At 43.0% G+C, this 20,901-nt stretch overlaps 1 protein-coding gene across 6 annotated transcripts in view; it reads right to left on the bottom strand.

Moving 5' to 3' along the window:
- ANKS1B (ankyrin repeat and sterile alpha motif domain containing 1B) overlaps window positions 1-20,901 on the bottom strand; it is a 736,922-nt gene that overhangs the window by 3,053 nt on the left and 712,968 nt on the right. For all 6 annotated transcript variants that reach the window (XM_067559741.1, XM_067559742.1, XM_067559740.1 and 3 more), the window contains 2 exons: window positions 20,402-20,539; window positions 5,940-6,107 (listed from right to left, as the gene is read on the bottom strand). In XM_067559741.1, the coding sequence (XP_067415842.1) occupies window positions 5,940-6,107; window positions 20,402-20,539 (306 nt within the window). The remainder of the gene's footprint in view (window positions 1-5,939; window positions 6,108-20,401; window positions 20,540-20,901) is intronic.

The raw sequence follows: 20,901 nt of genomic DNA, 5'->3' as shown, positions 1-20,901 counted from the left end.
TGAATTTAGGGTGTAAATGTAATGAAACTTTGTCCTTATGGAATATAATGTAAGGAGGATCTGCCATCAGTGCGCCAAGCTCACCAACTCTCCTGGCTGAGGTGATGGCTATAAGGAATGCGACCTTCATGGACATGAGAGAGACATGGAGCAAGAAGTTTATAGTTTAAAGGAGGCTTGGTGAGTACTGAGAGAGTAAGGTTCAAGTCCTGTTGAGGAGTAGCCTTTTTTTTTTAAATAGGTGGAAAGGTTCTGATTAGGCTTTTCCAGAATCTGCTTGTCAGTGGGTGCGTAAAGATCGAGCAGCCCAGTGAGAGTGGATCTCATGCACTGATTGCTGCCAAGTGGACCTGTAAGGAGCTGATGGACAAACCTGCTGTCTTTAAGGAAAGGATATAGTCCAGAATGAGAGTAATATCTGCAGCTTCTAGGGGGTATGTGTCTTTCATTCAACCAGACAGAAAAACGCTTCCACTTGGCTAGGTAACATTTCCTAGTGTAATGCTTCCTATTATTAGAAAGGATGCTCTGTACAGCTTCAGAAAATGGTCGCTCTAAAATCAACCAGACAAAAACCAGGCTCTGAGGTGAAGCGGTTGAGGGTTGGGATGCTTGATCTTGCTGTTCCCCTGGGTCAGGAGATCGGGAAATGTTGGAATAATGATCAGTGCCTGAGACAACATGTGTAAGTGGTTCAGGAACGAAAGTTGTCTGGGCCAGTTGGGGGCAATGAGAATGACTTGTGCCCTGTCCTGCCAAATCATGTGGAAAAATCAAGGCAGGTCTGGCAGTGGAGGGAAGGCATAGTTCAGATGATTTGATCATGGAAGGAGTAGAGCATCATCCTGTGAGTGGCAACCTATGGCTTGTTTTGAACAGTATATGTTGCATTCCCTGTTTGTTTGGGAGGTCAACAGGGGGTTGAATTGGGGTTCTCCCATAGAGCGAGAATATTGTTCTCTACAGAGTTGTGAAGTTCCTACTGGGGATCAACAGAAAAATGTCTGCTGAGAGAGTCCACTAGCACAATCTGGTTTCCTGGTAGGTAGACTTCTAACAAGGTAATCTGATTGCTGATGCACCAGTTCCACAGACCGACAGCTTCTGCATATGTGGGAAGGATCTCACTCCTCCCTGTTGAATGTAAAAGACGGTCGTGATATTGTCCAACATTATGAGGACACAGTGACCTTGAACGAACAGGAGAAAGGCTTTGCAAGCCCTTAAAGTTGCTCACAGCTCTAGAACATTGAAGTGTATCCTGGGCTCTTGAGATGTTCACATGTCTTGTACTCTACAGTTGTTCAGTGAATTTGCCAACCTAACAGAGATGTGTTGGTAATGATTGTCCTGTCTGATGCAGAGGCGAGGAAGGGAATTCCAACATATACCTGGTGGGGATTCTTCCACTATAACAGGGATGGTATCATTTTGATGGGAACAGTCACTAGATGGTGTTCATGGACTGTTGCTTTGGCAAGTACACAGTTAAGAGCTACACTTGTAGGCAATGAGAGTGGAGTCTTGCAAATGGCATGTCATAAGTATATGAGACCATATGGCCTAGGAGAGAGAGACAGGTCCTGACAGAGGGTTGCTTATGACCTGGTCCCTGTTATTGTTCATATCCCATGGCAGGTAAGCCCTTGCCATGACTGAATTTAAGGATGCCTCGATGAATTCAGTGTAGGGGTGAGGATGGATATTTCAGCGTTTATGCTGACTCCCAAAGAAGAGAGGAGTTGCAGCATTGTTGAAGTCAATGCCTGGGTCTTGTGACATGACCTGGAGACAAGGAGCCAACTCTCAAGGTGAGGAAGATGTTGAATCCACAACATCTCAGATAGGCTGCTACTACAGAAAACACCTTGGTAAAGACCCCAGGGAGGTAGCAGTGCTGAAAGGGTGTACTTTTTATCGAAAGTGGTCAGAGTCCACCATGAATCTGAGAAAGTGTCTGTGAGCAGGGTGGATGTCTACATGAAAGTAGACGTCCCTCATGGCAAGAGCTATAAAGCACGTATCCTTTTCAAAGGAAGGAATTATAGATGCCAAAATCACCATGAGGAACTTGAATTTCTGAATGAAGCAGTTGAGATGGCAGAGTTAAAAAATGGGTCTCCAACCACCCTTATTTTTGGGTATTAGGAAGTATATCGAGTAAAGACCACCTCCTTGGTACTGAACAGCAACCCGCTCTATCACTCCTCGCAGTAAGAGAGATTCTGCTTCTTGTTTGAGAATGTTCTAGTGAGAGTGGCCCCCGAGAGGGAATGAGGAAAACAGGTTTGGAGGGGGTAGGGATGAAAACTATCATATAGACAGAATGGATGATGTTCGGCATCAATTTTTCCACTAATATTGCACTCCATGCATTGAAAAAGAGTGTGAGACAACCCCAAAGGAGCATGGGACTCTGGAGATCTTGGCTTTCAGTGGCTTGAGCTCCCTATAAAAGTAAAATTTAGCTCAGGGATGGGATTAGCATGAGGAATTTGCTGCTGAAGGTGTGAGAAAGTGGGTCTTTTGAACCCTCTGTCCCATCTGATGTGGCTCATAAGGACTCTGATAGAAGAACTGTTGAGCCACCAGTCTAGGTTTTTATGATTGCTCGTGCAATTTTCTCTTTGTATCTATTCCCAGGGAGTGAAGAGTGGGCCTGGAGTCCTTCAACGTGTGTAAGGACTCATCTGTCATCTGTCTTCTGATTAAATAGGTGTTTCATTGTAAGTCTTCAATGCTGTCCTCAACTACCCCGGGAAACCCCATAGCATGGAGCCATGACTCCCTGCATATTATGATATGAGTAGCCACTGTCCTGGAAGATGTATCAGCCACATCTACTGCTGACTGGAAAGTGGTCCTGTTGACCATCTTGCCATTCTCTATGACAGCCTGTAAACAAGCTCTGTCCTGCTGTGGGATACTGTCAGTAAAGTCCACAGTGCTTAGCCATCAGTGCTTGGTTGTTAGCTATCTTGAACTGGAGGCTAGAAGAAGAAAAGACCTCCATTCCCAATAAATTGAGACACATGCCCTCCTTATCAGTCAGAGAGGATCAGAGGTGTTGTTGCCTAGATTTCTCGGTGGCAGCCTGGACCACTAAAGAATTAGGAGCAGGGGAAGAGAACAGAAATTCCATCCGTGTGGTTGGCAGATAGTACCTTTTCTCTGCCCTCTTGGGGGTAGAGGCACAGGTAGCTGGGATATGCCAGACCACTCTAGCTGGCTCCAGGATGGCTTTGTTAACTGGCAGCACTATTCGACTGGAGCTGGAGGACTAAAGGATGTTCAGGAGCTTGTACTGAGGATCCTGAACCTCCGCAAGAGAAATCTGCAGCTCCCCTGCAATTAGGTGGATTTCCTGGAATTGCTTATGGTCCTCAGGGGGGATGGAGACATTAGAGTCACCTCCTCATCTGGAGACAAAGATGGCAATCTTGTCAGTTCAGGTGGACGTTCTTCTCAGTAGGATTCAGGGGCAGCTCCAGTTGTCCTCCCAGAGGGAAGAGAAAGGGCAACTCCCTAGCAGACTGGACCGACTCTGTAGGACGGTATTGGTCCCACGACCCTAGTATGGCCAAAAGGATGGGTCGAATGGGAGTTGCAGAGGTCCCCATGGCATGGGTTACCAATGCCTCTGAGGAAGGTGATGAAGTGGAAGTTGGTCCCAAACTGGTCCAGATCTTCTGACCAGGAAGGTGAGCCTTCATTGGGTGGTTCAGAATCTCCCCCTGAGGAAAAAGCCGACTCTGGTTTCAACAGCAGTACAGACGGTGCCACTGGAGAGAGTGCATATCCCAAAGATGGAATGGGAGACAGACTTCTCCCAAAGGCCAACTTGCCTGGCAGACTTATAACCTCTCTCAAGAGGGAGGGACCCAACTGAGTGGGAGACTCTGGGTCTGGGGGAGTGAAGATATCCTCAACAGGAGTGTAGGTCTCAGCTCTTTCCAGAGCGAGAAAAGTCCTGACTGCCCGAACCACAGTTATTGAAGACAGAGATGGTACTGTGGGTAACAAACACTCTTAGTGATTGGTCTTTGTCAGTGCTGGCAGACCCGAGGTTTGTGTTTGGAGGGCATCAGAAGCACCAATGCCCTGGACCGCAATTCGGTGCCAATGGGGCCCTTGACTTGTGGGATTTCTTGTCATACCTCTGAGGTTTGGGGCATATTAAAAGTTCTCTGAGCTTGCTGGGTTTAGGCAGGGATGAATCTGACTTCTTTGAAGTGGATTTGGAGGAAGACTTATCCTTGTGCTTATAAGAATGCTCTCGGCTCTCCCAACAAGACCCTGTTGAAGGATCTGTGTGGGTAGACTCTTCTGTTCCTGAGTTGGACCTTGTGGCAAGAGGCACACTTCTTACTGAGTCAGTCTGATATATGGGGGAGAGGTGTTCTGCAGCCTGGGTCTGATTGAGGCCTCCTGACCTTTTCTATTAGGTGCTTCCTAAGGTAAAGTTCCCACCCTTTCTGGGTATGGCAGGGGAACGAACAGCAGGAACTATACCTTGCCACAATGTGGGCTTCTCTAAGGCACTACAAGCAGCGTTGGTGGTCAATGCTGATCAAGAAGAATCGAAGGCAGAAAGCCCAAATTTTGAAGCCTGCAAGCTCTGGGGTCCCTAGACCTGGGGCAGACCACATGGCTGCCCAGGAACCATGGACCCTGGAACCCAGGGTTCCCAGCCTGAGGTTCTCCTAGGCAGAATCCTGTCTGTGATTTGACAAAAATTCATCTAAATTTGTATTTTTGTGAAACATTTCAGGTCCCACAAGTCAGCATTTTTCTATTAAATTCTTTAGCTGGAAAATTCCTGATTAGCTCGACTCAAGCTAGATTTTAGCAATCTCATAGGCTGCTGACTGTCTTTAAATCTCTCAATTTCTAGCTCTTTCCCAAGGTCAGGAAAGGAGTTGTGTGTGGAGGACACCAATGAATTCTGGGACATCTTTGAGCCCTCCATGCCCCAAATAATATTGGACTAGAACAACTAATGAGAACGACCAAACTAGAACAACCAAAGATGAGACTGAAAACCTTTCCTTCTTAAGTGCAATGTCACAATAGATAGTGGTTTTGTTAGGAATTGTGCAGAGGGAGATTAGGTCAAGCAACCTGTTTGGGTTTATGGAGAAAATATTTGAAAGGTGTGTTGGCTCCTAGAAAAGAGGAGTTTTGGAAGCAGGGAGCCTGTTGAGGGTCAAAAAGACAGAAAGGAAGGAGAAGTAGTTGGTTTGGATGGGAGGAGAAAGGTAAAAGGATTGGCTATGAAGAAAGGGGAAAAAAAGGAGATAATTGAAAGTTCAGTCAAGTCTTAAATTAGGATTCAGTTGTTGGAGGCCTTATCTGAACCAAAATTCTGTGCCTTCAAAATTTGCTAGTCATTGATTTACATCTGCAGTGATCCTGGATTGTGGGGAGTCACAGGCACTCAGTTACGAGACATGATAGGATTACTGCACTAATACTTGATTATCCTCAGGGGATTGGTTTTTAGTTAGTTTCTAAAGATGAAGTTATTAATGTTATGGTTTCATACTAATGTCAAAGCTAAACAAAAAGATCTCACAGGATAAAATACATAAAGCTAAATTTTGAGTTGATTTACACCTCGTTGCAATCTTAGTGAAGTCAATGTGACTGTACAGGTTGTAAATCAGAGTTGACTGTAGTCCATGACATTTAAAACAGCTACATTATACCTGGAAATAAACACTGATGAGATTATGAAGTGTTCCGAATTGCTGGATATGCTGAAATTTTACAACTCCTCACAGACTGATTTTTGGGGTAATGAGTAGATGCAGCCTAGCTTATCTTGGGAGTGCCTTTCTGACCAAACACATTTATAAACTACTGTCAGATTCATGCCAACATATTTTATTGTATAGCTGGGGTTTGGTTTTTGCACATGCCTCCTATTTGATACTTACCACAGACTTTCGAATACTAACACGTGGTTTTGGAATTGGTTTGGAGGGTTTATTTTCAAAGCTTTCTGGGAGGGTTGAAGAATGTCCTCCTTTTCGTGCTTGTAGTGCAAGCTGGTAGGCCACCTCGAATGCCTGTCCCAGTGTTAGAATTATTTCATAGGCTAAATTCTGGAACAACAAAACATTCAAAACTAGAGTTAGGATGAATTAGCATTTATAAATATGAATTTAGGGACAATCCTGTCTAGTGCAGTGGGGTAGACTTTTACATGCCTGTGTGTGATTTGCCTTAGTGAAAGGCATTATTAATTTATTGGACACAATCTCTTGGTTGCTAAACATTAAAACAGTGATCAGATTAGGCTGGGGGTAGCCTGATGACACCACATTACCACTACATACATTGATATTCTTGTATTTCTTCCCTGTGGGTCAGCATAATAATTCAAGGGAAATTATTGTAAGTTTTATTTTAGTGACAGATCGCAGAACTGAGCCAGTGGAAGGGGAGGGTGAGCCAAATCACACACTTCCTCAACCAAGTCTGTGTGTACGATCCTCCAGCTATCCTTGATTGACTTGCTCTCAAGGAGCCACCCATTTTGTTCCATAGATTCTTTAACATTTGACCCAGCTCTGGTTCAAGCCTAATCTTCTGACATGATGATCCTCCTTCAGAATCTGCAGTCTGAGTCATTACTTCCCTTCTCTCGTGTTTCCGAACGCTCTGTGATGCACTATTACAGAATAGCAAAGGAGCAGGTGGGAATTGCAACTGCTGTGAGCATTTCCAGAAAATCTAAAGTAAAATGTTAGAAGTGCACCCTCTGCCCTACTGGGCTGCAAACTGAAAATGCTGTGGCAGGCCAGTGAGTGACATTCTCAGGCTTTGTATTCTGCAGGAGCTGGGCAAAGGGCACTTGAGTGTTCAAATTCTCATTTAGAACAAGAATATCAGAGAGTTCTGGTAGGTGACTGCAATGTTGTGTGTTTGTTTCCAAAGCAGTCAGATTCTTCAAGAATAAGACCACTGGGTGACAACATAATGAGAATAACTGGAATGCTCCTTCACTGAGTATATGTAAAATGTAGGCTACAATATTTGTTAAAGTAGGTGCTTGCTCAAAAAGGCGTGAAATTTGGGCAGTTGGATTTAAGGGATTAGTGTGAACATTTCCTTTGGTTTTGAGCAATGTCGGTTCACCTCCCCTATGGGAGCTTTGAGCTTCAGATATACACAAAACCCAAATCTCAAAGTGAAATTCAGTGGAAACCACTATCCGCCTTTCAGTTTCAGGTTGAAACCATGCTAAACCAATCATCCATGACTTTGATGCAAAGCCCTACATTTGCACAAGCTCACTGAAAAGGTTAGTGAATCCTTCAGCTAACCATGTGTAAGTTTCAGGTTTGTAACAAACAACAAAGCCATATGAAATTTGCAGAAGTATAGAAGCTGCCCTTCTCTGTTTAGACTCTATAATTTTAGCCTATCTCCTTACTCCAAGCCATAAAATAAGCCACTGTTGTGAAGATATTTTCTCTCATGCTATTGTAACACCCATTTTAGGAACAGTGTGCCAAATGCAGCCCTCACGAAAGGAGGTGCACTTCCAGTGACTTCAGTGGAATTGCATCTGCTAACAAAAGGGGCCAATTATTCCATCAGTTGCACAGGTGCAACTCCCACTGCCTTAAGCGGCAGTTGCATCCATGCAAATGATGAGATTCATTGTAATTGGGTCCGAGATTTGCATTTGGTTCATTATAAAACCTACTTCTGAAGCATCCAGCACTGGTCATTATCCAGTGTTAGCCTAGATAGAAAATTTTACTATTAACTTGTCCATCCAAATGTGTCTGCTGTCTAGGTCCCATGGTAGGCTGCCCCTGCTAAAACTCTTTCCCAGTCCATTGAGTACACTCTTTTCAAATGGCAGGCCCGTGCCTCCACTTCTGTTTGGGGTGGGATATCATGATCCCAGCACCGTCTGACTTGGTCTCTGGGTAATACCCCCGAGTTGCCAATCATGTTATTTGGCAGCGCTAATGGGCTGGACACCTGCAAGAGTTTTCTTCTGGGAGCCTCTAACAGCATATGTTTGCAGTGATACAGAAATAACTTCTTTAAAACAAAGCAGGATTTATTTTGCCAAAATGTACACGGTGCCTTGAGACGCGGCTTTAAAGTAATAAAGAGACCTGCATGCATATTTTCTTACCTAATCTCAACTGCTACATCCATAGCTCAGGAAGGTCTGTCTTATTCCCCATCTCTGAGATAGGCGAACTGGCTTACACTTCATGCCGCATGCTCATCCTGCCCGTGAATGAGTCCTTCCGGTCTGACAGCTTTTTCAGTGATATACCCAGGGCCAGTTGTCCCAACTCACTCACTCACCCTCCCCTTCCCTTTTCTAAGGTCTTTGAAGTTTTAGGTTTTCTTTGTTCCCTGGCTTAGCCTTGGGAAGAGTAAAGACATCTTAACCTGGATGGAGCCAGCTAGGTAACTTCTCCCCCCAGCTGAGGGCCAAGTCATTCTTCTTTTAGCTGCTTTGACAGTGTATACCTGAAGCTGTCTTTTATATCTTAGTCCTTGCTGTGGTTCCTACCCCTAGGCCAACCCCAAGCTTCAGTTTGACTTAACCCTTTGCATTCAAGTAGGCAGCAATACAAAATTTAACAGGGAAACCAACTCATCCATAGCATTCATAAGAAATAACAAAAAGACATTTTATCAGGTCATCACAGCTGCTAGGATTGCACCCACCATGATGAGCTGCTCAAGATTTCATACCTTTGACATTGAAATTGCTGACATGAACTGACGAGTAGGGCCAACCACTTTACTTTGGGAAACCGGGCCAGAATTGGTCAGCGCTGCAGATGCAATTTGCCAGAAGATTCACATATTTTAAGGCATAAAGGGATCATTATGACAATCTAGTGTGAATCCAGCTGAACATAGGCCACAGAATTGAGAAACCCGTTGGGCATATTTGCCATAAATGTGTAGAATGACACATTTTATGACTCACAATGGAGTGTCTATGCTAATCACAAGATTAAGACTTTAGAGCCACATGCTGCACTGCTGTAGTGACATGACAGTTCACTGTCCCACAAGATCGGATTAAATGTAGTGAAGATTATATATTGATAAGGAATAAACTGACAGGACTGGGTAGAATAACAGCTATGGAAAAGAGCACGTTATAATACCAGCAGTGTTGTGATAGCGCACTTTAAAGCGTGGCATACAAGGTCATCGGGGCACAGTTTCCAATGGATAATTGGATATGACAGAGTAGATGGAAACATAGACTTTGCCATGTGGCAACAGAAGAAAGGTCCAGCTAGTCTGCTGGCCTGCCTCCAGGAGTAGTTAAAAATAATTCAAGAGCTGCTGCAAATTATTTTCCTCTTTAGCACGTTATAGAGTGGAACAACAGCCTGGTCCAGAACCTGAATAATCCACAGAGGAGCTTGACATGCGGTAGTTACATGTGGCTGTAGGTATGCTTGGTAAATATTTTCAAATATAGCCTAGTAGAGAGAATGGGCCATATTACATGAAAGAATATTATGCCTGTATATTAAAAGGAGTCATATTATGCCTTACGTTACAGAGCACCTCAAAATGAGCAATGGAATTAAGAGTCTGGGTGATTTTTAAAATGGGACAAGCCACCTGCAGAAAACTATCTAGATACAAACTGGGTTAGTTTTAGGGATTTCTCATGTACCGTGTGTGTTCACTACTGGAATGGGCGTACTGAAGTTGACCAATATGGGTGCCCTTCATGCACTACACCTGGGTAGGGACGTGGAAATGCCACACATTTCCCTTGCGGAGTTTCCACTGGAGTTTCCTTGGAGTGTTTGTGGGGGGGTGGGGGGGGTGTCTCAGGTTTGCCCCCGATGGAATGACCAGGAGGTTCAGCACTGAAAATCAGTGGATTCCCCATTATCTGTGAAGGACCTCTGCCTCCACAGCCCCCTTCATACTCCCTGGAAGGGAATCACAGCTGTTGGACCCCTGCTGCTTGGGACTTGTGCAATGGCTGGTGACCCAGCCTTCCCTCAAGGATGGCAGAGAAGGAAAGTAAGTAAGTTAATGCTGATAGAGTATGTCCAGGGCATCAGAAAGAAATTAGAAAGAGGTGGATTGTCTTGCTTGTTTTTTTTAAAGTTCAAGTTGTAACACGTACATGCCTCAGCATGCCAGCCTGACCCAAGAGTCTCCTGTCACATGTATTCTAATTGTTCTATTACTATTTTATACTTGTTTTATTACATTAACTGCTTTTTATTGTGTGAAAATTTCAGATGTTTGCATATGGCGCTGCATATATTCTTGTTGTATCTTCAGTGTCTTTTTATGAGGCTATACTAAAGCTGATAGGATATTTAAAATAAGAGTAGATCATACATATGCCCATTATAGATTTGCCACATTATAGATCAATATTTTGCCCTTTTTTATTTAAAAAAAAAATTTTTTTTAATGTATAGGGAGGACCTGAAGGGTTTCTGCTGTTTCATAAATATTTTTCCCCCACTTCTTTTTTGTGAAGCTCAGGACTGCCAAGTCTCATCTTCACTGGTGTGATGGAATGCTATCTGGTTTTACTAGAGAAGCTTTTTTTGGGTGTGTGTGTCTCAAAAAAGCTTACTGTGAGCTAACAAATCTTAATAGAAAGGTAGGGGCCGGTTAATAAAGCCATCCAGTATTCCAAATATGGGAGTTAAAATAAGTGTTAGCAAAAACAACAAAAGAACAGTGGAGTTTTAAACAATCTACTAAAAATCCCGTCTCTGTTCAATTGCTAACTTTCAGCTTCTTGTCTCTTGGGATTTCATAATTTCTCTAGTTCTCAGTCATAATAGTGTCTTCAAGGGCAGACAAGCCCAGAATTTCTAATGTAGAGGCAATCAGGCAACTTTTTATTTATATAACAATTTTTTCAGGCTGCCTTTATCCATCATAAGGAAGCAATAAAACAGAACAAGCCCAGATTTTCCCCTTTGAAGGTCACCTTTAACAGTCCTCTTTCTTTTCCATGTGATATGGATATATATGTCCCAATTCTCTGACCGAGCCTAAAAGTGGTCAATGCAAGTCTAGAAGGATGCAAAAGGAGAAAGTGGCTTTATGTTGTGCAGGTGTTGGTCTGGTCCGGCATGAATTAGGACAGGTTGAAGACTATTCTGGGCAATACTTGCTGCCTTCTAGTCTCTGGAGCTGTTATGGCAGCCACAGACCAGCCAAGCTAAGGGCCTGTGGTGAACTGGAGTTTGCCATAGGATCTGCCATGGATGGTGGCTTTTTATTGTTGGAGGAACCCTCTGTGGACAAGAGAGGAAATGCTTCAGTGGCAAGTGAAACCAGGTTCAGGGCTGCTTTGTGCTACTGAGGAGTGCAAAGCGGCCTTGGTTATACTGATGAATCAGGCCCAGCATTTGTAAAATATTCTTGAAACCTCATGTTTTGGGTATTTTCACAACGAAACGTTACTCTGTATGTGAGTGTACTAAGTTGCACATACAGTCACTCCTGAATATTAAATATCAGTAAATCTCATAATTTACCTCTCCTTGAATTAAATCTGATTTCTTCTCCCCAGAAAAATGTGAAATCAGAAGAAACATATTTTGCAAGTTAAAAGAGAAGCTAAAGTTATTATTTTATATGATTGGTCTGTATGCTATTTATTTTATGGTTGCCAAAATATATATTGTTAGAAAAAAGGATAAATATGAATGTACATTTTTCTACAGACACAGTTGGATTTGCGGGAAAGAACTATTGTAATATGCTGGATATAAGAACAACTTTTGCAGTTATTCATAAATGTGATATGTAGCCTAGCACTGTATTGTTCCTACAGGCAACAATCTGCTTGCAAGATCAAGCTACCATAGGAACAGACAAGTACTCTACTTTAAATAGAAAAGGTGATCTCAATCTACTGTATGTTTATGTGGTGCACATTTAGCTATTTTTTTTGATAGAGCTTGTGCTTGCATCAGAAATGTTACATCCTGATAAACAAAATGTAAAACTACACAAAAGAGAATATTTGAACAGGCAGCACCCTGGTGAGAATTATCTAGCAGGAGAATATTATGTTAAAACAGCCAGACGTGCAAGTCTATCTGTACAGCTTAAAATAGCCAATATAAGTGCTTAAGGCATTTAGCATTCTTCCTTCAGGGTAAGGAAAGTAAGCAAATACTGGAATTATTCCTGAATCTCTAGTCTCCACTTGGAAAGCAGATAGAAACTGATTTGTATCTACTACACCTGGGACTATACAGGTTTGTGATTAAACCTTATAGACTAGATACAGTACACTGTAGCTATTATGAGCATTTCAAAGGATTGGGAAAATTAATAATCCAGATTGACTCAATCAGGCCAGTTCCAGCTGGTTCACTTTTCATTAATTCCACCCTCTAATTAATAACACATCTAGTTGACCAAGGCCTAATATTTTAAAATATATATTTAATTTTCTTTCTATTCCGTATTCACATTGAAATCTCAGAAGAAAGAAAAGAAACAATAAAAATATTTAATCAAAACTAAAATTTCTTCTAAATCCCTTGAATAGCTATGTAAAATAATTACACCTTTCTATTTTACCATTTAGCAATACTGCCTGTCTTTACAGCTACAGCTAAAGTGGCATGTTCAGACATAGCTGAATTGTTTCTGATGTATCTAGGTGATCTGTATCTAGGGGAAATATACTCTTTGAGGATTTTACATATTTGTGAATTTTTTTCTCTTATTTGTTAGCTAAACAACATAAAAGAGAAATATAAAGTAATACTGTAATGTGCATTTATTCAGTTGCTCTTTGTATAGTAGTAGGAGCAGTAGGGACTTTTGCTGGAAATAAGATTTTTGAGGCTTCAAGGCATAAGGCTTCATAAGGCCTGAAAATGAGAACTGAATGTTTTTATCTGCTATTTTGGCTTCTCTCTTGAGAGCTAATATCCATAAGGTCGTTTTGAAAGCTTTATAAATTTAGGCTGGAAAAAAACTTTATGCTAAAACAGAATTTTCAGCGGGCCAAATCTTGTATTCCTTGTTCACCCAAAACTCCCATTGACTTTGCAGCATGGGCAAACATGCAGAAGGGCTGAGGGACATTCTGCATATAATTAACAAAAAAACCATGTTTTTCTTATTAAAGTCTAGTGATATTTTTTAAATTGTATGAAGAACTCAAGAAAACTGGCAGTGTTATGCATAGGTCTCAGGATTCTTTATTGAGTGATTGGACATGTCCTTTCCAATGCAGTGTGTGCCCAAGCACAGTTGCTGGAAACTTTTCCCTCAGTGGTACCCGTTGGGATGACTCCAAGTACCAGGAGCCGGTGCCGTAAGATCCAGTCGGCGCAGAAGGCGAGGAGGAGGCCTCTCAGCTGGTGCCAGCCTCCTCCTCTCCTGACAAAGCTGTGTTGGGAGTTGGCATGTTGCCCTCCCGTGGCGCCTACAAGGCCCACTAGGAGTTTCTGAAAAGGTGGCCCAAAATTTGGGCATACAAGTGGAGATAGTAAAGGAGTCCTTCCACAGTTTGGTTGACATCCTGACCACAGCGAGCCTGTTGAGAGTAGCCCTGTCTTTCAGTGAAGCCATCATGGATCTGATAAAAGCCCTGTGGCAAACCCCCATTTCCCTACCTTCCGTTGCTAATGGGGCAGAGAGGAAAGTATATGAGTTCCTGTATGCTCTTCTCCCTCCCACAAGATCCCTGGTGGTGTCTGCTGCCAACAAATGAGATCAGCAGGGTTTGCAGGAGGTGATTCCCAAGGCAAAGGACTCAAAAAAGCTGTCCCTGTTTGGTAGAATGGTCTACCCAACTGGGAGTCTGCAGCTCAGGATCGCTAACCAACAGGTGCTCCTGAGCAGATATGACTTCAACATCTGGGGCTCCATGTTGAAATTTAAGGTCTTGCTGCCACAAGAGGCCACGCTAGAGTTCTCTTCACTGATGGAAGAAGAGAAGTCCATAGCAAAGGCTTCCCTGCAAGCGACCCTGGATTCAGTGGATTTGGCAGCCAGGTCCATGGACTCCATAGTGGCCATGCATAGGAGCTTGTAGCTCCAGTCCTCAGGTTTCTTGCAGGAGGTTCAACAAACCACTTCCTCCAGGCATGGTCGCATATTACTATGGACTGTTGGGGGCTGAGCATGGTGGAAGTGGGATATACTCACCAGTTTAGTTCTATCTTCCTGTCCCACCCTCCCTTCCCATCTCTCTTCAGGGATCCTTCTCAAGAGCAATTTTTGACCCAGAAGATTCAATAACTCCTATGGATTGGAGCCGTGGAAGAGGTTCCACAGAATCTAAAGGGCCGGGGGTTCTACTCCCGTTATTTCCTAATCCCGAAAGCCAAGGGTGTTCTCAGCTCTATTCTAGACTTGTGCCAGATCAACAGTTACGTCAAGAAGCTAAAGTTCAGCATGGTCTCACTGGCTTCCATTATTCCCTCCCTGGATCCAGGGGACTAGTATGCCGCACATGATCTGAGAGACGCTTACTTTCACATTTCCATCTTCCAAGATCACAGAAGGTTCCTCAGGTTTGTAGTGAACCAGATGAACTGCCAATTCACGGTACTCCCAGTTGGTCCGTCAGTAGCCCCATGAGCATTCACAAAATGCAGGGCGGTAGTAGCGGCCTTCCTGAGGATACGAGAGGTGCAAGTCTACCCATATCTGGATGACTGGCTTGTCAGAGGCTGGTCCAAGGCTCAGGTAGAGTCTAGCCTCCATCTCATTCAGTTGACATTCCAGGCCTTAGGCCTGCTCATAAACACAGAGAAATCTATCCTCATTCCAGTACAGAGGATAGAGTTTATTGGAGCAGTGCTCGACTCCATCCAGGCCAGAGCCTTCCTCCCAAAAGGCCGGTTTCAGATGATCATGTCCCTGATAGTACATCTCAGGGACCATCCCATTACAATAGCCCATTCTTGTCTGAGACTGTTGGATCATATGGCCTCTTGCACATATGTGGTGCAGCATGCAAAACTACACCTCAGGCCCTTTTAGACGTGGCTGGCCTCAGTATATTTGCCAAACCACCACCATCTGGACTCAGTCCTGACGATTCCTTCCCCAGTTCTCACCTCCCTCAATTGGTGGCTAGATCCATTGGCAGTTTGCGTGGACATTCCCTTCTCATGGCCCCATCTGTTGATATCCTTGGTCTCGGATGCATCAGCGCTAGGCTGGGGAGCTCACCTAGGGTGACTCAAAGCCTGTGTTCTCCAGAAGAGCTCTCACTACACATAAATGTCAGAGAACACCGGGCAGTTTGCCTGGCCTGGCAAGTGTTCCTGCCTCACATTTCGTGCAGAAGCGTGCTGTTGCTTATGGACAACACGGCAGCCATGTTCTACCTCAGCAGGCAGGGAGGGGCTTGTTCTTTCTCCCTGTGTGAGGAAGCTATCCTCTTATGGGAGTTCTGCATCACTCATTCAATTAACCTAGAGGCATCTCACTTTCCGGGAGCCCAGAACAAACTGGCAGATTGCCTCAGCAGGTTTTTCTCCAATCACCACGAGTGGTCCTTTCGCCTGCACATCGTGAGGGACCTTTTATAGCTGGGAGGAACTCCCCAGATAGATCTGTTTGCAACCAGGCACAACAAGAAGTGTCACCAGTTTTGCTCCCTGTGAGGCCACAGCTCGGGTTTGCTCACGGATGCCTTCTTGCTCCCGTGAACAGGTCACCTGTTCTATGCTTCTCCCCCCACATCCTGCTTGTGCACAAGGTTCTGCTAAAAATCAAGGGGGATCAGGCACGGGTCATTCTCATAGCCACAGCTTGGCCCTATCAGCACTGGTTCACCACACTGCAAGGCCTTTCTGTGGCTCCTCTGATTTCACTCCCTCTACAGCTGGAGCTGATCACCCAGGACCATGGTCATCAGCTCTACCTGAACCTCAGCTCCCTCCACCTGACAGCCTGGAAGCTCCATAGCTAGATCCGGGAGAACTGCCTTGCTCAGAGCAGGTTTGCCAGGTTGTAGTAGAGAACAGGAAACTCTCCACCAGGGCTACATATCTCTCAAAATTAAAGCGGTTCTCCATATGGGCTTCCCAGCATGCAATTTTGCCCACACAGTTGTCTCTGCAGGACTTTCTTGACTATTTGCTATGCCTGAAACAGCAAGGTTTAGCGATTCCTCAATTAAGGTCCACTTTGCAGCGATTTCGGCGTTCCACCCCCCTCAGTGGAAAGCCAGTCTGTTTTTCCACACGAGATGTCCATCCATTTCCTCAAGGGCCTGGAAAGACTATACCCTCAAGTATGAGAACCCGTCCCTCCATGGGACTTAAACCTGGTCTTATCAAAACTTATGGATCCCCTGTGTGAGCCATTGGCAATGTGTCCATTTTTGTACTTTCATGAAAGTTGGTTTTCTTAGTGGCTTACTTCAGTCAGAAAGGTCTCTGAGAGTCATTCCCTCACGTCGAAGCCTCCATACACGATTTTCTTTAAGGATAAGGTGAAGCTGTGTCCTCACCCTAGCTTCCTCCTGAGGGTTTCATAGTAATCAGACAACCTTCCTACCTACATGCGAGTAGGGAGGAAAAAAGTCTTCACATTCTAGATGTTAGACGTGCCCTAGCATTCTTTAGAGAGGACCAAACCATTCTGTAGATGTACCCAACTCTTCATAGCACTTGTTGAAAGGATGAAAGGTCTCTCTATCTCGGCTTAGAGACTTTCATTGTGGATCACACTGTGTATTTACATGTGTTATGAGCAGGCAGGTGTTCTGCCACCTGCTATCCTGACTGCCCATTCCACAAGAGCAAAGGCATCAGTAGCAGCATTCCTGGTTCAGATCCCTAATCAGGACATTTGCAGAGTGGCAAGGGCAGTCGTCAGTGCATACATTCTCTATTCATTATGCCACTACTCAACAGGCTAGGGACGATGCCAGTTTCAGATGAACTGTTTTACAGTCAACATGGCCATGAACTCTGATCCCACTCCTTTGCAACTGCTTGGAAGTCACCTAAATTGGAATGGATATGTGCAATCACTGATAGAAGAAAAAACGGTTACTAACCTTTCCGTAACTGTTGTTCTTCAAGATGCGTTGCACATGTCCATTCCCCAACCCACCCTCCTACCCCTTTTTATTGGAGTTGGCCTGAAAAAAGGAACCGAGATGGTGTGGGGTTGGCAGGACCTTTTTACCAGTGCCATGAGCATGTGGCACCAGAGGGTGCCAGAGCCACCCTGCTGGATGCCACTGAGGGAAAAATCTGTGGCGACTGTGCTCGGGGCACGCACACAGTTGGAACAGACATGTGCAACACATTTAAAAAAACAACAGCTATGGAAAGGTTAGTAACCATTTTTTCTGATGACTTGAGATTCACTGTGGTAGCTAGTTACCATGGTGTCCTCGGGGTCTCTTGAGAAATGTATAGTCTTGTAGTTCAGCTATCCATGTGATCTCCTCTTTAAAGGTAGAATATATTTTATCAAAGTAAATGTAAACATTTGATATGAACCTTTTCATGTCATTGTATAGATTTACAAAGAAAGTTTTATACCCTCAGCTTTTCTAGTGTGTAATTAGTTGAACACACCGTAAAAATCTAAACGTAACTTTTAGGACCTTGCAAGATCAAGCTCCTTACTTCTGAGCACTGTGGCCCAATAAAGGAAAGCACTTAAGCACACACAATCATAGAAATGCAGGGCTGGAAGGGACCTTAAGATGTCATCTAGTCCAGCCTCTTGCACTGAGACAGGACCAAGTACATCTACAGCATCCCTGACAGATTTTTATCTAACCTGTTCTTAAAAAGCTCCAGTGATGGGGATTCCACAACCTCCTTTAGAAGCCTATTCTAGTGCTTACTTACCCATATAGTTAGACATTTTTTCCTAATATTTATCTAACCTAAATCATTCTTGCTGCAGCTTAAGACCATTACTTCCTGTCATCAGTTTAGTGGATATGAAGAACAATTGATCACCACCCTTTTTATAACAGCCCTTAACATATTTGAAGAATTTTATCTGGTCTCTCTTTGGTCTTCTTTTTTCAAGGTTAAATGTGTCCAGTTTTTTGGGGTTTTTTTACTCTTTCCTCATAGGTCAGGTTTTCTTAACCTTTTATCATTTTTGTTGCTCTCCTCTGTATTCTGCCCAATTTATCCACATCTTTTCTCAAGTGTGGTACCCAAAACAGGACACACTACTCCAACTGAGGCCTCACCAGTGCCAAGTAGAGTGGGACAATTACTGCCAGCATCTTACATACGACACTTCTATTAATAAACCCCTGAATTATATTAACCTTTTTAGCAACTGCTTCACATTGTTGACTCCTATTCAATTTGTGATCTACTACAAACCTCAGAACCTTTTCAGCGGTAGTACTGCCTAGCCAGTTATTTCCCATTTTGTAGTTATGCATTTGATTTTTTCACCTCTAAGTGAAGTACTTTGGACTTGTCTTTGTTGAATTTCATCTGGTTGATTTTAGACCAATTCTCCAATTTGTCAAGGTAATTTTGAATTCTAATCCTGTCCTCCAAAGTGCTAGCAGACCCTCTCATCTTTATGTCACCTGCAAATACTATAATCATACTCGCCACTACATTATCAAAGTCATTAATGAAAATATTGATTAGTATGGGACTCAGGAAAGACTCCTGCAAGACCCTGCTAGAGACATCCTCCACTTTGATAGCAAACCATTGATAATTACTTTTTGAATATGGTCTTTCAACCAGTTTTGCACACACCTTATAGTAATTTAAGCTAGACCACATTTCCCTGGTTTGCTTATGAGAATGTCAGGTGGGACTGTGTCAAAAGGCTTACTAAAAATCAAGATGATCACATCTACAGGTTCCCCTCCCCTCATCCATTACGCCAGTAATCCTGTCAAAGGAGGAAATTAGGTTAGTTTACTATGATTTGTTCTTGACAAATCCATGTTGGCTATTACTTATAACCCTATTATCCTCTAGGCACTTACAAATTGATTGTTTAACAATTTGTTCCAGTATCTTTCCAGATATTGAAGTCTGACTGACTGGCTTATAATTCTCTGGGTCCTCTTTGTTTCCCTTTTTAAAGACAGGTATTATGTTTGCCCTTCCCCAGTCCTCTAGGACCTCACCTGTCCTCCATGAATTCTTGAAGATAATTGCTAATGGTTCCGAGGTCTTGTGTGTTGGATATTTCTGTTTGTTCTAGAAATGCCTCATCCATCTCCTCCTCCTGATTTTGTGGTGTGAAGTAGAGACCCTTATCATGATCTCATCCCTGATTTTTTCTCTTTTATCTTCAACCCAGAGACTTTCAACTGCTCTGCCTCTCAACTCCTTCTAGATTTTAGAACAAGTGTGCATATTCTTAATGTATAATGCAACACTACCTCCCTTTTTCGCTGCCTGTCCTTGCTTAACAAACTATACCCCACTATACCAATATTCCAGTCATGAGATTTATCCTATCAAGTGTCTGTGATGCCAGTTAAGTCGTAATTTATTTTATGGATTAATACTGCCAGTTCTTCTTGTTTATTCCCCATTTTCCTTGTATTTGTATATAGACATCTAAGAAGTTGAACAGATTTCCCCACTGTTATCCCTATTGGTGCTCCTATGTCCCTATTGTAATTTTCCATTTCCTCCCCATCATTTAGCTCTCTGTTAAGGTCATCTTTTTTTAATACCTACATGAGGGCTTTTTGTCACCTCCCCGCTTTCAACCTAGTTTAACGTCCTCCTCACTAGGTTGGTGAGCCAGTGTGTGAAGATACTCTCCCGTCTTGGTTAGGTGGACCTCATCTCTCCCAGGCGGTTCTCCTTCCTGGAACAGCAATCCAGGGACGAGGAAGCCAAAGCCTTCCTGTAGACACCATCTGCTCAGCCATGCATTCATCTCCAGGATTCATAGTGCCATTGACTTCAATGGGACTACTCACATGCTTCAAGTTAAGCTTGTGCTTTCCTGGATCAAGCCAAAGTGCTTGACAGCTTGTAGAATTTAGCTCCAAAGCATAAGGTACATCAGACCAATTGTGCAATATGTTGTTGTTTTCATGGAAATAGATCAGAATTTGAAAGTATTTAAGATTTTTACTTCTTTGTAGATTTCAGAAGGGGTGACCAAACGTTTTGTAAAGAACTTTGAGCCACAGACATAGCAGCCAGTTAAAGGAACTGTATGCATCACATAGCTTTGGAGAAAGCTGTTTGCCATACATGATAATTAGAATGTACAGTTGAGACACAAGTGTAAACTTGTTGCAGAGGAAAAATTATTCCAAATAGGAGTGAGGGGATCTTTCTAAACCTTTTCAATATGTGTAACATTTAATATTACTAATTTTATACTGATAATTTTTAATGAAAATGATTTACAAAGGAAATTAATGAAACAACTTCTGTAAACTGACCACGTCAAATGCAGTGAATACATGGCAGTAGTGGTGATTAGTCTTCAAGTCTTTAGTGATGTATGCAAACGTTGAGAGGTCTTCAGGGTCTTGTGCAGCACAAGAAATGTTGCGGATTTCATGTTCAGCAATAATATTCTGTTAAAAAAAAAAAGAACTAAAGTATTACTATTTTTCAATCAACACGGGAATAAAGTGTAGATGCCCCTCAAATAATAACTATCTGTTTTTAGCATGTTAAGGATATAGTCATCCTCTGTACTAAAATATTTCAAAGGTACTAAATCTTTTAATTAAAATATGATTAAAACATCACATGTTCAGCTTTTTACACAGAAATTCTGGCCCTTCTAATTGTATCCAAAATATTATCTATCAAACAGTAGTGAATCCCACAGGATTCGGTGGCTCTCAACCTTTTCAGACTATTGTTCCCCTTTCAGGAGTCTGATTTGTCTTGTGTGTCCCCAAGTTTCACCTCACTTAAAAACTACGTGCTT

Source organism: Emydura macquarii, unplaced genomic scaffold (assembly GCF_026122565.2).
Source record: "Emydura macquarii macquarii isolate MOO-44397 ecotype Brisbane River unplaced genomic scaffold, CSIRO-AGI_Emac_v2 contig_2205, whole genome shotgun sequence".
NCBI lineage: Eukaryota > Metazoa > Chordata > Testudines > Chelidae > Emydura > Emydura macquarii.
Note: the sequence above shows the minus strand (reverse complement) of the source record. Positions and strands in the feature narration are given on the sequence as shown.